General features: G+C 37.9%; 1 protein-coding gene across 1 annotated transcript in view; it reads right to left on the bottom strand.

Moving 5' to 3' along the window:
• The window catches only part of LOC113537371 (male-specific lethal 3 homolog), a 28,827-nt gene that overhangs the window by 4,944 nt on the left and 6,483 nt on the right, over positions 1 to 17,400 (bottom strand). Inside the window, 7 exon segments of the mRNA XM_026931810.3 lie at positions 6,546 to 6,630; positions 7,324 to 7,423; positions 12,036 to 12,145; positions 13,090 to 13,400; positions 15,493 to 15,651; positions 16,971 to 16,984; positions 16,986 to 17,132. Coding sequence (XP_026787611.3) covers positions 6,546 to 6,630; positions 7,324 to 7,423; positions 12,036 to 12,145; positions 13,090 to 13,400; positions 15,493 to 15,651; positions 16,971 to 16,984; positions 16,986 to 17,132 — 926 coding nt within the window.

The raw sequence follows: 17,400 nt of genomic DNA, 5'->3' as shown, positions 1-17,400 counted from the left end.
GAACAAAATTTAAATGAACAAAACAACTGAACAAAAATTAAATGAAGAAAAATTATGATAATATACGACAAATTATGACTTTATTTCTGAATCATAAACAATGCACATTTTGTCTGTATAGAACTGTAAATAAATTAAATATTGCTAATAATATTAAATATTGTAAAACATAATGTACTACATGTTCAGCAAATGCTAAAAATGAATAAATTCATTTATAAATTCTCCAGAAAATTTATTTTGAATGCAACCAATTACAAATTCCAAGATGTTTTCAATCTGCAAAACATTTTACAATTTTTTACAGATTTTTACTATTTTTTTTGTCTTTCAGTGTTCAATTAATTTTATACACATTAAAAAAAGTGTCAAACTAATTCTTTTTAGGGTTATTTTTAAAAGCACATTATTTTGCTGGCAGTTTATTAGGAAGCCTATATAACATGACACATCATGTATGATAGAAATGTCCTGAAACATCACGATATGATATTTTTTGTCATATCACTCACCCCTAATCCTGAGTAGTTAAATATCATTGACTAGCATTACTGGGGAAAATAAATTAAACTAAATGGAAACACTAATAGTTATGTTAAACTTACGACACTGGCACCTTGTTACATGTGTATCATATAAACGACAGATTGAAAACGGTCCCTGGTTTTAACCCACAATATAACACTACTGATATTTTCACTCTGTTTGTGTTTGCAGCATAAATTTATGGGCTCATTAATATTCAAAAATATTACAATACTAAGACACTACATCAGCAATTACAGTTTAATTGCATTTATGGAAATTCAACAGTCCTAACTGATATACAAAACAATTTGCACAGTTTCTCACACACACACACACACACACACACACACACTCTATCAGCCTCACACACAACAGATGGGCTTAACTTCAATCACTCTTGCTGAGATCTATTTAACCGCATCCCATCATGCACAGCTTCCCACTGTTACGGCACGGTTTTAAACAATGACCTAATTCATGGTTTTTCATTACAAGACAAACGTATTAGAACAGTGATGGGGGAAAGCAACATAACTACATAAATAAGCAGGAAAAATAGAAGATGCGGTGCTTCTATTTCTGTTGGGTGAAAAAAATGCAGATAAAAAACTCTTGTTAGAATACAAAAATCAGGATTAGTGATTAAAGTGAGAAAAAAAAAGCTCTCCTCTACTGACATTCCCACACTGTGCTCCACAGCGCTGAGGGCTGGCGGGAGGTGACGCTGCAGCGCTTTTAATTAGAGCAGAGAATAATAAATCCTGTGGATTTGAGGCCAGCTAAAGATCGCTGCACCGGATTTAGAGATTAGTTCAGAGGCTTGTGTAATGCCCACTGATATCTCTCTAACTTTTAATGTGAATTCTAACACACTTAGAGACACACACACACACACACACACACACACACACACACACACACAGTTCTCCAGACAGGAAATGTATGCTGGCTCCACATAACACCTCACATTGTACCACCTGATCATTTCACCTTAACAAGAAAATAGCAGCAGCTCTCCTTCGCTACTTCCGAATCGATAAAACAGACGAGACACAAATCAGACAGTTCAACATACGTACAGAGACGTACACACCAACTTACTAAGCGATTCTGTGATACTGTGATATATGGTCATATATGATCATTCTCATATACGGTTTGTAAATGAGAATGGATGAAAAAAAAAATTGGCATTTTTGTTTAGTGCTTTTTTTTTAATAATATAAAGTAAAACTGGGAGGAAAGACTTTTAACATCTTGTTATTCTACTGACTTTCTTCTTTAGGGCTAATCAAATGATTAATCTCTGTTACAATAATTTTTTTAAAAATTATTTAAATTACAAATAAAGGAATTTATAACATTAACATTTTAAGATTTAAATGGATCTTTCTCTCTACATCTAACTTAACTGTACTAAACCTTTATTAACATTAAATTTTTATTAGACTTTAATCAACATGAATTTTAACAAGACAAAATTAAACTTAACCCACTTCATTAAGCTATGAAATTGCTACACGTATTGTACTACATCATCATATTAATAATAATAAAAAAAATAAAATAAATAATAATAATAATATTAATAAAGCCCCTTCCATGAAATGTATTATGACGCTATAACATTAACCATTTAGTATTCACTCAGCAAGCAGGAGCTTTTGGCAGATTTTGTTTTTAATGTTCGTACATCAGCATCAGTGTGCAGCAAGGAATCTCCATGTCGCTCACACTGCATCGTACCATGCTTTTAATTTTTTTTTTTGAGAGAGAGAGAGAGAGAGAAATTACCAGTGTTTCTGCTTTTGATTTGCTTTTGCTACTGCCGCCATAATTCAAAGTTCTGTATGAATGAGTGAGTGTGTGTGAGAGAGAGAGAGAGAGAGAGAGAGAGACAGAGACAGAGAGATGGGGAGAGAGAGAACAGCTCTCGTAGTCATGTCTTGTATGCCACGTTCACATTAACACAGGAAAAAAAACGACATTAAACTTTTTTTCAGTCTGACCGCTCTGTTCAGCTTCTTACGTGTATATATTACATGTATATATTTTCACGTCTTCATCTTTGGTTACTTTCACCATTGCTTTTTTATATCTAATATTATTAATAATTATTATTTATCTCATTATAAACAATATCATCTCCATTCTTCTATTTTTATTTCAAATTTCCCTTAGTTAAATGTCTTCTTTCTTTAATGTTGTTAATATTCCAGACTTGTCTGGTCTGTTTAGGATGTTGCGTGTCATACACATCATATCTACACACCACGACAAATTCCTGATATGTGTAACATACTTGATGAAATAAAGAGATTCTGATTTTGATTGTTATGTCGGTACGAAGTCTGTATGTTGCAAGTGAAATCCATCAGTCTGTTTTTGTGCTCTTTAAAGTACCGTAGTGTTGGGATTGAACAGTTTTGCGCACGGTGCTGCGTGGTGCAGTAATAAATCCATTCCATAACTGGTTTTATATAATATGTATAACAGGTATTGAGAATCATTCACAGTGGCAGGTTCACAATACATATCAAATAACCAGCCTGCACAGACATTTTATTTAGCTTACCCGAGCTAATATTTGAACAGCTAGATTTGATAAGTAAGAAATCAAGCAAGTGGAGTTACTCCCACTATGAAGTGGAATATTTTTCCAATAGCAGCATGTCTTCTTGTGTTTTATTCCTTACTTATTAAAATTTCATGTTTCAAGTGCATATTATTTTTATTGAATTTCTACCACAGCAATTTGCCAATGCTTACAATTTTTTACTTATTAAAGAACAACATACTGTGCTTCTTATCCATTAATTATTATGTGTCATGATGTGGAACAAAACGAAACTAGTTAGCTCCTGTTATCACTTAAGCTAGAACAGCTTTAAACAGTTGTCTCCTCACCAGCATCTCTTTATTCTCTCTTGCAGTTCACAAGACAAAAAAACAAACAAACAAAAAAAAAACACATTTAAATGGATTAAAGGCCCTGAAGACTTTCCTGAGGTGGAAAACTTAAACAGCTTTACGTCAGACTGTTAGCAAGCGCTGACACTGGAAACTGCTTTCATAAATGCTTAACATTTTTAATTTATTTATTATTAGTCTTGGATTATGTCAAGCATCTGCTGTACAAGGATTTAATTCCCAGGACCTCTTAAACAGGATGCTAAATACGAGCTTTGTTAAAGTCATGTGCACATGGTCGATAAACTGATGAGTCTTATTTATAGGATTAATAAGTAGTGCTAGTATTAAATACTTATTGTACTACATGTGCTTGAATCCCGGTGATTTCCAATAAAATAATGTCAAAACCATGTCACAATTCATTTAAACTTATCAAGATTTTCTAAGTTATGCTAATGATGAGTATATAAACCGAGCCCATTGTTTGAAATTTGAACAAAATGCCTTGTTTTGATTGGCGGTGTAGCTGCTTTCCACCCTTCTGTCCACTGTATTGAAAAGCTTCGAGTTACTAGTTTTCCAAGAGTCTCAGCAGATCAATAATCGCTCTGAACACTCCAGGAAATGCAGGATTGTCAAATCAACACTTCTGCTCCGGTTCCGTATACGCTTGCAATGTTTCCGCACCATTCTATAGCTCAAATTTATGCTGCGTTCACCCTGGCAGTGAATCTTTTGCCTAAAGTTGCTGAAATTATTTTACGTCCGTCGCATGTGGGCTTTCCCATCTTTAGCTTGCTGCTAGTTGCCATGGTTTCAATGGTAGCGCTGGACTAGTGTGATACACTATATTACCAAAAGTATTCGGTCACCCATCCAAATGATCAGAATCAGGTGTCCTAATCACTTGGCCTGGCCACAGGTGTATAAAATCAAGCACTTACACATGCAGACTGTTTTTACAAACATTTGTGAAAGAATGGGCCGCTCTCAGGAGCTCAGTGAATTCCAGCGTGGAACTGTCATAGGATGCCACCTGTGCAACAAATCCAGTCGTGAAATTTCCTCGCTCCTAAATATTCCACAGTCAACTGTCAGCTTTATCATAACAAAATGGAAGAGTTTGGGAACAACAGCAACTCAGCCACGAAGTGGTAGGCCACGTAAACTGACGGAGAGGGGTCAGCGGATGCTGAAGCGCATAGTGCAAAGAGGTCGTCGACTTTCTTCACAGTCAATTGCTACAGAGCTCCAAACTTCATGTGACCTTCAGATTAGCCCAAGTACAGTACGCAGAGAGCTTCATGGAATGGGTTTCCATGGCCGAGCAGCTGCATCCAAGCCACACATCACCAAGTGCAATGCAAAGCGTCGGATGCAGTGGTGTAAAGCACGCCGCCACTGGACTCTAGAGCAGTGGAGGCGCGTTCTCTGGAGTGACGAATCACGCTTTTCCATCTGGCAATCTGATGGACGAGTCTGGGTTTGGAGGTTGCCAGGAGAACGGTACATTTCGGACTGCATTGTGCCGAGTGTGAAATTTGGTGGAGGAGGAATTATGGTGTGGGGTTGTTTTTCAGGAGTTGGGCTTGGCCCCTTAGTTCCAGTGAAAGGAACTTTGAATGCTTCAGGATACCAAAACATTTTGGACAATTCCATGCTCCCAACCTTGTGGGAACAGTTTGGAGCGGGCCCCTTCCTCTTCCAACATGACTGTGCACCAGAGCACAAAGCAAGGTCCATAAAGACATGGATGACAGAGTCTGGTGTGGATGAACTTGACTGGCCTGCACAGAGTCCTGACCTGAACCCGATAGAACACCTTTGGGATGAATTAGAGCGGAGACTGAGAGCCAGGCCTTCTCGACCAACATCAGTGTGTGACCTCACCAATGCGCTTTTGGAAGAATGGTCAAAAATTCCTATAAACACACTCCTCAAAATTGTGGAAAGCCTTCCCAGAAGAGTTGAAGCTGTAATAGCTGCAAAAGGTGGACCGACATCATATTGAACCCTATGGGTTAGGAATGGGATGGCACTTAAGTTCATATGTGAGTCAAGGCAGGTGACCGAATACTTTTGGTAATATAGTGTATATCCACACAAGCTAGCACTAGAACTTATTTACCACTACATATTTGATCGGAAATTGGAGGTCTTCCCAATTCAAATCAAATTCTGGAAAGAACGGCTTGCATATAAAATGCATCTGTGCAGTGAATCAGTGTCTAGGGTCAGAATGAGAACCAGAGCTGTTATATTTTGGGTAAACACTTCAACATGTGCATCATGAGTACAAGCGAACACGTGGTACTGATAACAGTCCTCCCAATTTCCTACTGGTAGTCACCAAATCACATTTCTCATTGCAAGTTAAAATTCATTTGACATTGTCATGTAACTCGCCCTGTCTGCTAACAGCTGCTTCACCTACTGTGATGGAAAAATCACCAGCTATCAGTTAAATTCAGTGAAAATGAATGAATTTCAGCTGCATTGTTGCATCGCTGCTGTCTGACTGAGGTGTCTACAGGAAGTTCATGTGTGTCCACTGCTCCAGCATGATCTTATCAACTCCCAGCAATAAAGCAGGACATGTAGCTGAACCTGCTGAAGAGGATTTTATGCAAGTTGAGCAAAAATGGATAATCTTATCTAGCAAAATGCTGCTTAATGTAATCAGGTCAAGGCTGACACTGTAAAGGCAATCCGCTCGTTGTGCTCGCTAAAGAAATTTGCCAGATATGCAATCTGGATTATCACTAGCTATATGAGTTAAGGGAAGGCAAACTACTTCTGAAAATTATAAATTCCAGAAACCCATGCATAATAGTACAAGCACCGCTGGCTTCCTGTGAAAGCTTGTTGGAAGAGGCGCCAATATTTTGAATGCGTTTTCAATGACCAGCTAAAGCTGATCAAAAAAGGGCGGAGTAAAAGTTATGATAATGGCTAAGTTCAAATCATTAATGTATCTGTAATGTATGCGTATATTACCTGACGAGAAGTGCAGTGCACCAGATGACATCTGGTCAAAATCCAGAATTTTAATGTATTGTGTTTTGAGACCACAATCAAACCTTCGGATCTGGAGTGAGCAGTACCTGAGAAAAAGCTCCAAGTGCTTCACCAAGGCCCTTAGATTCTTCTCAGGCATATGCATCTTCCCAAGGATCTCTGGAAGCTTCACTGCAGAGCAAATATCAAAAATGGCAACAAAATCATTTTCTAATATGAGCTACACTTAATTCGAAGTGTACAGTATTTAAGCTTAATCCTTCACTTCAAATGAAGATGATTTTCGTGTTCTTGTCTCGACTATGAAATTCAAGTACGATTCATGAGTGTATAGAAACACCGGACACGCTAGCTTTAGCACTTTAAAACTTCTAATGCATGCTGTATATCCCTAGTGCTCCACTTATGAAGGCTCGGACTCTTATCTTACTGATATGTCAGACACAAGGTGAAGTACATTAAGCACATAAGTGCACAGAAGAGGCAAAGTTGGAGGTGATGGATGAGCTGATGCTAATTATATATATATTATATATACAGGTATAATATATTTTCTATAGTGCTGATAACAGATAGGAACTATGACTAGTTATTGCTCCTCTGGGAATAAAAACACTATTATTACATTTAGATATCAGACGGCAACGTCTAAGGGTGATTTCATATATACAGAGTTTAGATCTTTTGAACTGAGGTGCAAATTGAGCCAAAGGACAAAAATGAAACTAGGTATTTATTTACATAATTATAAAATAATTTATTTTAAAAATCATGTGCAGCGTGAAACCAAACCAAAGAGCAAGCCAACTTTACGTATCATTTGTGGTCTGATTTGGACTGATTTGAAAGCACTTTAATACTCACCGAACAGGCGGAGGAGATGCTGTGAGCCGTACAGGTAGGACGGAGGTGGAGGCTGATCGCTCAGGGGGTAGTTATCAGGCGTCAGACGCCAACTCAGCACCTGCAGTGGGAACAGGAAGCCGTTCAGTCTCTCAGATAATGAACAGATTAATACAGATCTCTGAATCTCTCATTGCACAAAAGATCAATCCGAATGAATTTATTCTGATTGCAAAGTCGGAATGAAGTGTTTGGCACGTACCCTAAACACAACACTCTGTTATTAAAAAAAAAATCCAGATAAAACAACATACAATGGGAGAAGCAGTGTATTCGGACAGGATTCACATGCTTCTCACTTTTGACTTAACAGAAGTTCATCATAGCAAACTGCAACTGTTAAATGAGTAATTGTTGATGTGGTGAAGTTTTCAGTGAGGAGCATGTCTGAAAGTGTCTGTCTCTGGTGTCTGTAACAGTCAGACAGACAAACAGTCAGTTTTCAGTCACAAGAAAGTCTGCAAGATGGAGAGGTTTATGGTTTCTCATTCCCTGGCAAGGGAATGAATTTTTATTAATTATAATGTAAATAATAACCTGGATTGCACCATTAAACATGACTATAAATAGACAAAACATTATTTAATGAAAAAAAAAATTAATGAAATTTTCTGTGATATATACAGTACTGTGCAAAAGTCTTAGACACATGCAAAGAAATGCTGTAGAGTAAAGATGCCTTCAAAAATAATGACATTAAATGTTTCTACATAAAAAAAAAAAATACTATAAAGAGCAGTAAACAGTAATAAATGAAACAAAGTCAATATTTGGTGTAACGATCCTTCACTTTAAAAAAAAAATAGTAGTCTCAGGTACAATGTGTGCAGTTTTATAAGGAAATGAGCTGTAAGTGTTACTGAGCATCTTGCAGAAGCAGCCACAGTTCTTCTGGAGACTTTGACTGTCACACTTGCTTCTTATTTTTGCAGCAAAACCCAGCAGCCTTCATTATGTTTTTTGTCTGAAAAGTGTCTCTTATGTAATATGGTGCTGTCTTTACTGACATACAAACATTTTTCTGTAACATTTAAACTAATGTTTGGAATCTAAAATGTTTTTGTACTGAATCAATAATGTAGAAGTCATAAAATAAAAATCTATAACAAAGTTTGTACTGAAAAAAAAAAAAATCAGGTGCCTAAGACTTTTGCACAGTAGTGTGTATACACACACATACACACACATACACACACATACATACACACACATACCCTGTCAGGGCCCATTAGACTGTTATTTTCCTATAATAGCATGCTGTGTCATGTTTTATTCCTTACATATAAAATACATGGTAAATAATGGCAGATTTTTTTCTTGCATGTAAATATTAGCTACATGCTCTTAGTATCCATTACTCAAGCCCAAAATTATTTTTAAACCTTTTAAAATCTGTAACATTCGGAACTTTTGGTTTGCACCAGCCACGATGAACAGTGTGTGTCCTGAAGCAAACAAACATGTAAACTATTCAGATAGTGAATGCCATATACATCGTGAATATTCAACAGATTATTAAACAGATTATCCACCTCTCTAGATCTGAGAAATTTCCACTGGATTGCACAAAATGCGTATTCTGGACAAAATTTATCTGTGTATAAACTTTTTTTTTTTTAATTCCATTTGTGCTCTTAGTGTGATTATTAATTAATTATTACAGAGCATCTGATACTTACAGTACACTTTTCTGGCCACGAGCTTCAGAAGCTTCAAGGCTGCAATCTGATTTATTCTCTGCACACAGGTGTGTGTGCGCATCTACGTGCTTCAGCTTACAATGAGTACGTTTGAACACTATGACTCAGCCTTTTTAGAGCAAGGGCAAGTTTGGATTGAAAAATATTCACAACATCCTGTCTATAAAAGCCGTTTGAAGAAGAGAATAGTGAGTAACCACGACATCACGTGTCTGACGACAGCGCTTGAGGGTGGGGGGTGGGGCTGTGTGGCCGTTTACACTGTCAGTCAAATAGCCTCTTCCTGTTAAAGTAGGAGGTTCTCGGCCATGTTTAGTGACGAACCAGTCTCTTTAGTGAAAGCTAGACGTCTGGACTGCAAGATTATGCTGTATGTAAACACAGCTCTAAGAGTCCAAACAAACAAACGAATGTGAACGCACCGTTTCGTGGAACGTCTACTCAATGCAGATGTTTTCTGCAGAGTTTCCACAGCCTGCATGATACACTTGGCACGTCGGAGTGATCACATGGCAGGTGTCCAGTTTCAGCTCTTCTTCATTTGCTCTGCTCACAACCGCCACGAATCGCCTTACGTTTTACAAAAAACTCTCAGCGCATTCTCCAATTCATCTCACTACGATCACACTGTGTTCTTACTTTTTTTTTTTCCCCTCCATGTCCATACCTTTAGAGATGATTGACTTTTGAGTGCAAAAGTTTACACTCCCCTATGGTTTCCAAGTGCAATAGTTTCTTACATGCAAGCAATTTCAAGAAATTGAGGACTAGTGCCATCTACTGGATGCATGACGCCATTTTCTTGGAATTCTTCAATATTAGGAGAGACATTTGAAGGTGACTGCATAATGAAATGTTAAAACATAATATCAGCTGATGCCTAGTGTTCACAGCAGATTCTGTCTATGTCTCTGAAGTGCAAATCCTCCTTAATTACATTCGGTTGGCTCTTGCTCTTTCCTACAGAAAAGACTAAATACCTTTTCAAGAAATGTTTAAATCAACCAAAATAGGAAAGAAAATATGAAATTTGTAAAGACAGATATAGATCCTCAATGCCTTATGTCTGTGTTACTCTTACAAGGTTTTCCAGAAATGTATTTTGCAATTAATCTAGAAAAAAAGATGCTAAAAATTAGACATAGATGTATCCTGCAACAGCACAATGCATATAATAGTCTTTAAAAAAACAAAAAAACAAAAAAAAAAACTGCTTAGCATTTCTGGTAGCACTCCCAACTAATAGCATTTTCAAAACTGCTTAGCTGTTGCTCGGTGTGTGTGTAGAGCACAATCGATCTGTACCCAGAATCAATTCTGAGCTCTTTGGGGAAGGGTTTCATCACTGTAGGCATTTTTTTTTTTTCCCCAAAAACAAATTCCTCACGAACCGTGGCTTGAATGCACAGTGTTTTAAGTTACATGTGCTTTTAGATAATGTGTTACAAAATGAGAGATCAGATATCCATTTACAGTTCTTTTGACTGTTAATTCACTCCATACATCTAGGCATTCTGTCCCATCTGCAGACCACATCGTGCTTTTCCCCCAACTTTATAAGTAATGTGACCAGGTGAACCAGTCAGTGGAAATGCTCACTTTCACACACACTGCAGTTTACACTGGGGTTCACTCACCCCATATCACTTTTTTTTTTTAGGTTGCCCACGAAGCCAGCTCTTAGATTGCTCTAAGGCTTGAAAATAACTTTTACACTTGACCAAACAGACCAATTTCTCTGCGCAAATAGCCTTGGATCCGGTGTTTGAATTATATCCTGCTATAGAATAAATGTTGGTATACGGTTTCACAATACTAAAAGAGAACGGGAATAAAAAAAAAAAAAAAAAAACTTATCATGAGGATGAAATAAACATTAAGCACTAGTGTTATGGCAACCCCAAAGAATGAAGCCGCATTCAAAAGCTGGAAAACACAAAACACACACACACACACACACACACACACACACACACACACACACACACACACACACACAAAAAAAAAAAAAAAGAAAGAAATTTCAAGCATAAGCTTGTGTCTCAAAACAATGGAATTAAATTTGTGCCAAAAGTATTGAACGTAACTTTTCAAGAAACGAACAAAAATATACAATGGGGAAGAATTAAAAACAATTAAAATTAAAATTAAGAATTAAAAACAAGCAAACTCAGTTTAACATGGTCTTCAAATAAACAGCATTCTTTGTTAACAGTTTTCTAAACTTCCTTTTTGCTAATCATGGTTTATGAATGCGCTGCCAGAGTCAAACTTTTCGTTTTTACGCTCCGCAAGTTTACGCTCGCCATTCTGGCACAAACCTCTCGTGTGGGCGGGGCTTATCAGCGATTTACTCTCATTGGCTGGTGAGACTGGGATCGACAGCTCCCTAATCTGGAAGTAGAGATGCTCCTGAGCATCTAGAAAATAGCTGTATTTGACTACCCAAAACTGAAATATTAATTACAAACTAATATACTAAGTAAGTAAAGAAGTAAGTAAGTAATTTCCATTACAAAGTACAAACACTATAAATATACAGAGAACTGCATCCAGAACGCTCTCCAACATTCATGCCATTGAAGTCTCTACTTCCAGGTCAGGGAGCTGTCAATCCAAATCTCACTAGGCAATGAGAGTAAATCGCTGATAAGCCCCGCCCACACGAGGGGTTTGTGCCAGAATGGCAAAGGTAAACTTGCAGAGTGTAAACAATCTCTTTGAAAGCGTAAATGAAAACTCTGGGAGCGCATTCATGAACCATGAAGAATGCAAAGCATGCTGTTTATTTGAAGACCATGTTAAATTTTTGCCACTGAGTTCACTGTTTTAAATTTCAGAGCGTTTTTCTTCTCTCTCATTGTATATTTTTGTTCGTTTCTTGAAAAGTTACGTTCAATACATTTGGCACAAATTTAATTCCACACAAAACAGGAGCTTCAGCTCAGCTCAGCAGTTAGATTTCCAACTCACCTCGTTCAGTTCGTTGTTCCGGCGACTCTCGAGCCCCGAGAACACACCACTCCCGTCTTTACTCGGTGTGAGGGGTAGCGGAGAGGACGAGCCACTGTGGACTGGTGTTCCTGTAAAAAAAAAGAGGAGAAAAATCAAAAACACAATAAGCCTTCACACATCAAGACAGGCATAAAATGTGTTAATTTTTACTGCACGGTTTCTCAACGTCTTCTTACAAACAGGCAATTTAAAGAAATAGACCAACAGCGCCTTCTAGTGGATATATCATGGCTGTCATGGAATTATTTATTAATGTACAGAGTGATACTTGTAGACAATATCATAATAAAACCATCTAATGTATTCTAATTAAAGGTTAGGCAATTATTAATATATAAAAATATAATAACAGCACATGGATAGAGTTCACACTGGATTCTAATATCTCTGACATGTAAAATCTCCTTAATTTCATTCCATCGCAGGGCTCTTGCACTTTTCTAGTGAAAACATTCAACACATTTGAGAGATTTTTACCAAATTGATTTTTTACTTTTCATACTTTCCGCATTGTTTTTTTATTTTATGGTTTTTTAACTATATTTTAAATAATGAATAACACACAATGGGGCATGCTGTTACAGGAAAACAATCAATAATGTGGTGGCCGGGCCTAAAGTTGTAGTACATCTTGAAGTATTCACAACAATTTGTCAGTGCTAAGCAAATTTTATTGAGTGGAGTATGCATGTACTTTTTAATCAGGCTACGGTTACATTTAATGACCATGAAACAAGTTATTTATTATGATGTCACTTGAAGAGCTTTAAAACAGAATTCCATATCACTATGGTTTAAATGTCATTAGAAAATGTGATAGACAGAAGAGAAGCTTCGCTAGTCGAGGAAAAAAGGGAAACATTTAAAGACACCAGATTTAATACCTTAGTGCACTGAATCTACATTTAGACCTTAATGATTTTTCAGAAGGATTTGTATGATTTCGCTACTTTTCCAGATCCCTAAATGAGTGTACAAGAAGCTGGCTTTGGAAAGATGAAGGCTCACTCACTCTTCTCCAGGTTGAGGAAGAACTTGGGCAGTGGAGTCGGGACTTCAGCGAGTCTGCGCTTGGGTTGAGGTGAGGTGTTACTGCTGCCTCCTCCTCCTCCCTCGGCACTCTTCTCTCCCCCGGAGGTGTTGCGTGTGGAGCGTCTCAGAGAGTGCGTGTTGTCTGAATCGGGATTAGTGCAGCGGCGGCGTTTCGGTGTTGTTGCTGTGATAACGGGCGAGACGGACGTCTCGTTGTGAGCGGAGTGGCCGTCTGTAGACTGAGGAGTGGACGGGTTCAGGCCTGGACTTGGGGAGCGCTCACCGAGAGACCTAAAACATGACCGTAAATCACCATTTAGGATAGAATTTGAATCGACATGTACTTGTTTCCTTTACTCAAATGACTAAATATGAACGTTTTGAAAGCTTCTGAAGACTTTTTAGTGTCACAGGGCCTTTCAGCTGGTTTCTGGTTTCTGCATTTCTAGAATGTACTTCTGAAAAGAAATTGAGAACTAAGACGTGTCCCAAATCTCATACTTATGCACTATTCTACACCATTCTATAGTATAAATAGTGTGAGTAGTGTACTCACACTGAGAATTCCTACAATAAGAAGTGCACTTCAAGTCCCCGGATGTGCACTTATTCAACCAAAAAAAACGCAGTGAACAATGTTGGACACTTCACGCACTCGACGATCGCAGCTTTGCATACGTAGCAGACGAGGGGAGGGGCTACCAGGCACTGCCACTGGATGGGAAAATATTTTCAAGCTGGCTGACAACACTCCGGTGGACAAGACTTACATCTTACAAAAGTGAGCAGAATTCTTTTAAATTAGCCCACACTGTGCGATTTATTTTTCAACATTTTAAAAATTCTCCGTATGCGTTTGACGTCATAGGCCATCAGCTGGGAAACAGCTTATTCTTCCGGCTAGCAAAAAAGTTTGCGATCCATTTGACACGATACTACCCTTCCAAAATTCATACACTAGATGGTAGAGTACATAGTGTAAGTGCATAGTGTATAGTATGTCATTTGGGACACAATTCTAGAGTTGTGCATTGCAGCTGGGATTTTGCAAGACCCAACAAATAAGCTGCAAGATTAGGTATCTTATATGCTGCATTCGACTTGCCTCGGAAGTGGAAAGTCAGAGCTCGGAATTATATCACTGTTCTCTTTTTTTCAAGCTACAAAGTGGGAAGAAACCATGTGTGTCTTTTGTTAGCGACAATCTAGCCAGCTACCTGTGATGAGTGTGCTAACTGTGATGTAGATTTTCCTCCTCAAAACAACAAACTGTAGTCATACAGCATCTATAGATTTAAAAAACAAATATGTCTATGTTGATTGGTCTAAAGCAAATACTTGTATACACCGTATAACCCATTTAAAGTAAAAGCACTGCTTTGTTTACTGCTGACGCTGTGAGCAGCCATGTTGATTTGGCGTCACTTGCTGAACTCAGAGGAACTTGGAGGTGAGGAGATAATCCCGAGTTCCTGAGTAGGAATTCCGACTTGAACAGGCGTCGTCTTTGGTTTTTCCTGGTCCAAGTTCAGGAATTACAAGTTATGACCTCTAGCTGAAAGCAGCATTATGGTCAAGTGGGAGAAGAGTGTAGGATGAGTAAACAGTCAGATATGAAGGTTGCAGGACAAAGAAAATGCATGTTGACTGCTTCACTATGGTCACAGTGACTGTGAATTAAATGAGTTTTTTTTCCTTTATATTTTGGGAAAGGGAATTGAGTAAGTTTGTAAGGAAAAGTTACAGGTGGGTACAAACAAAAAATAACTGGGGGATGGGGCAGGACTGGAATTACTGCTGCATCCGAAAAACTATTAAAACTCATAACTTGGAATTTCTGTGCTCTGAGTCGGAATTCCTACTCGTAAACTCGGGACAGTCTCCTCAACTCTCAGTTCAGCAACATGGCTGCTCACTGCATCAGCAGTAAACAAAGTAACACCCCTTCCCTTTAATGAGTTTCGCCTTATACACAAATATTTGATTTGGATCAATCAACATACAGGAAATATACCTTGCGCTTTGTAGCTCGAAACTGAGGTCGAAACTGGCGTAACTCAGAGTTCCGACTTCCCACTTCTGAGACAAGACGAATGCAGTGTATTAAAAGTCTTGCTTACACCTATACTGAGAACGAACCTGAGCTCAGCACTTTCACATCAACTACTGAAAGCTCAGATCCTTCATTTTTAAGTGTTTAATGTATCTCTGTGGCTAAAGGTATTAAGAATAAGACGGCACTTTAAGACTGTAGTTTGACTCAAATGTAACTATTCGTACTGAATTTTGTATTATATTTAAGTAAACAGTTAATTAGGCTTATATAAGTCAACTGCTGAGCTTCTACTCAACTGCTCTAAACTATTTCAGATTTCCACATCACCTAGTAGAGCATCCTGCACCGTCTCCGATTGGCTGGAAGAACTTGGACGAGCTGACCTTCTTGAACTGGGCCTGCTCGTTGGGATACAGGAGGATCATGGGTAAGGTGAAGTCGAAGGTGATCCTCAAGCCGTCCACCATTTCCTTACAGAGCTCCTCGCTGCGGGTGGAAAAGGCACGAGAAACGGTTACGAACGTAGCGAGATTTCTTTCCCCTCTTAACACTGCAAAAGCCTCGGTTTAAATGGGAACATAATTACAGCAGCAGTCACGTGCAAAACGTTAAAACAAAGCAGAAACGCAACAGCAAATCTGGAAACACATCAAGAACTCTTTAAGAACTCGAAAAGGGAAGTGTATGTTCTCACTGAACATCACATGCTCGTTGCTGATTGGACACGGCATGGACAAGACAATTTGGTGTTGTGGTTTTAGTTTTGCTGTTGTGTTTTGATTTGCTTGTGTTTTTAAATTCTATTTTTAGATTCTCTGTCGTGTTTTCTGATGCGCTGTAGTTATGTTTTTAGCTTTACTATTGTGTTTTTTTGATGTGTCACCATGTTTTTAGGTTTACTGTCATGTTTTCTGCTGTGTTGCTGTGTTTTTAGCTTAACTGTTGCATTTTGTTGATATGTTGCCATGTTTTTAGTTTTACTATTGTGTTTTTAGTTTTGCCGTGGTGTTCTCTGATTTGTTGTCGTTTATTTTTGCTTTATGGTTTCGGTTTTACTGACATGCTTTTATCTTTCCTGTTGTGTTTATTGATGTGTTGTTCTGTTTTAACTTTACTGTTTTTTTTTCATGTTTTTAGCTTTACTCTTGTGTTTTTAGTTTTGCTGTGTTCTCTGATTTGTTGTCATGTTTATTTTTGCTTTGCGTTTTTAGTTTTACGGTCATGTTTTCTGCTTTGCTGTTGTGTTTTCTGATGCATTGTCATGTTTTTAGCTGTACTATTGTGGGTTTTTTTATGCTTTGTCATGTTTTAGCTTTACTATTGTGTTTATTGATGTGTTATGTTTTTAATTTTACTGCCATGTTTTCTGTTTTCTTGTGTTTTTAGCTTTACTGCTGTGTTTACTGATGTGTTGTCATGGTTTTAGCTTTACTGTTTTTTAAATGTTTTTTTCATGTTTTTATTTTTGCTTTGTGTTTTTAGTTTTACTGTCATGTTTTCTGCTTTGTTGTTGTGCTTTTAGCTTTACTGTTGTGTTTTTTGATGCGTTGTCATGTTTTCAATTGTGTAATGTCTTTTGGCAACCATATTTAATACCTAATATACACTCCATATAATTTGTACTATTATAGTAACACTCTACTGTATGAGAAAAGTCAAGGCTGCGTCCAATCTTCTGGTGTTAAAGTAACGTTAAAGTAAATGATTAGTGCATCTACAGACAGCGTACTGTCCTGTGCTCAGAAATCCACTTCAGTGTAAACAGTCTGTGGGCTAAATTGAACCAGAGTACTAGTTTTACTTACTTTTTCTCAGGCGGGTACATAGTGTGGGCTCATGTTGGACTGTGTGGAGCTCTGAGGGTGCCGAAAGCGCTCGTTGGCAGAAAAGGCGGCGTTTATGGTGAAGTGTTTCACGTACGACTCGAGGATGTTCACTATGTTCATCTGACATGGCAGCTTCACCAGCTACAGACAAACATGAGAAGATTCACATGTTCACATGTGACTCACGAGCCTTGCCTGTGTTTCAATAACACCCATGTCGATTTCCCCTCACCCTGTAAATATTCTGCAAAGCCATCATAAATGGTGTTCTAATACAGTCTCATAAAGTATGACCTCTCTTAGGCCAGCGATATCATTCAGAGCTTGATAAAACACATAAGTGGTGTGACGAGACACTCGGTTAACACACTCAGCAAATGTTCACTACCTGTTATGCTCATGCTCTTGT

This window comes from Pangasianodon hypophthalmus, chromosome 26 (genome assembly GCF_027358585.1).
Source record: "Pangasianodon hypophthalmus isolate fPanHyp1 chromosome 26, fPanHyp1.pri, whole genome shotgun sequence".
Lineage (NCBI taxonomy): Eukaryota > Metazoa > Chordata > Actinopteri > Siluriformes > Pangasiidae > Pangasianodon > Pangasianodon hypophthalmus.
Note: the sequence above shows the minus strand (reverse complement) of the source record. Positions and strands in the feature narration are given on the sequence as shown.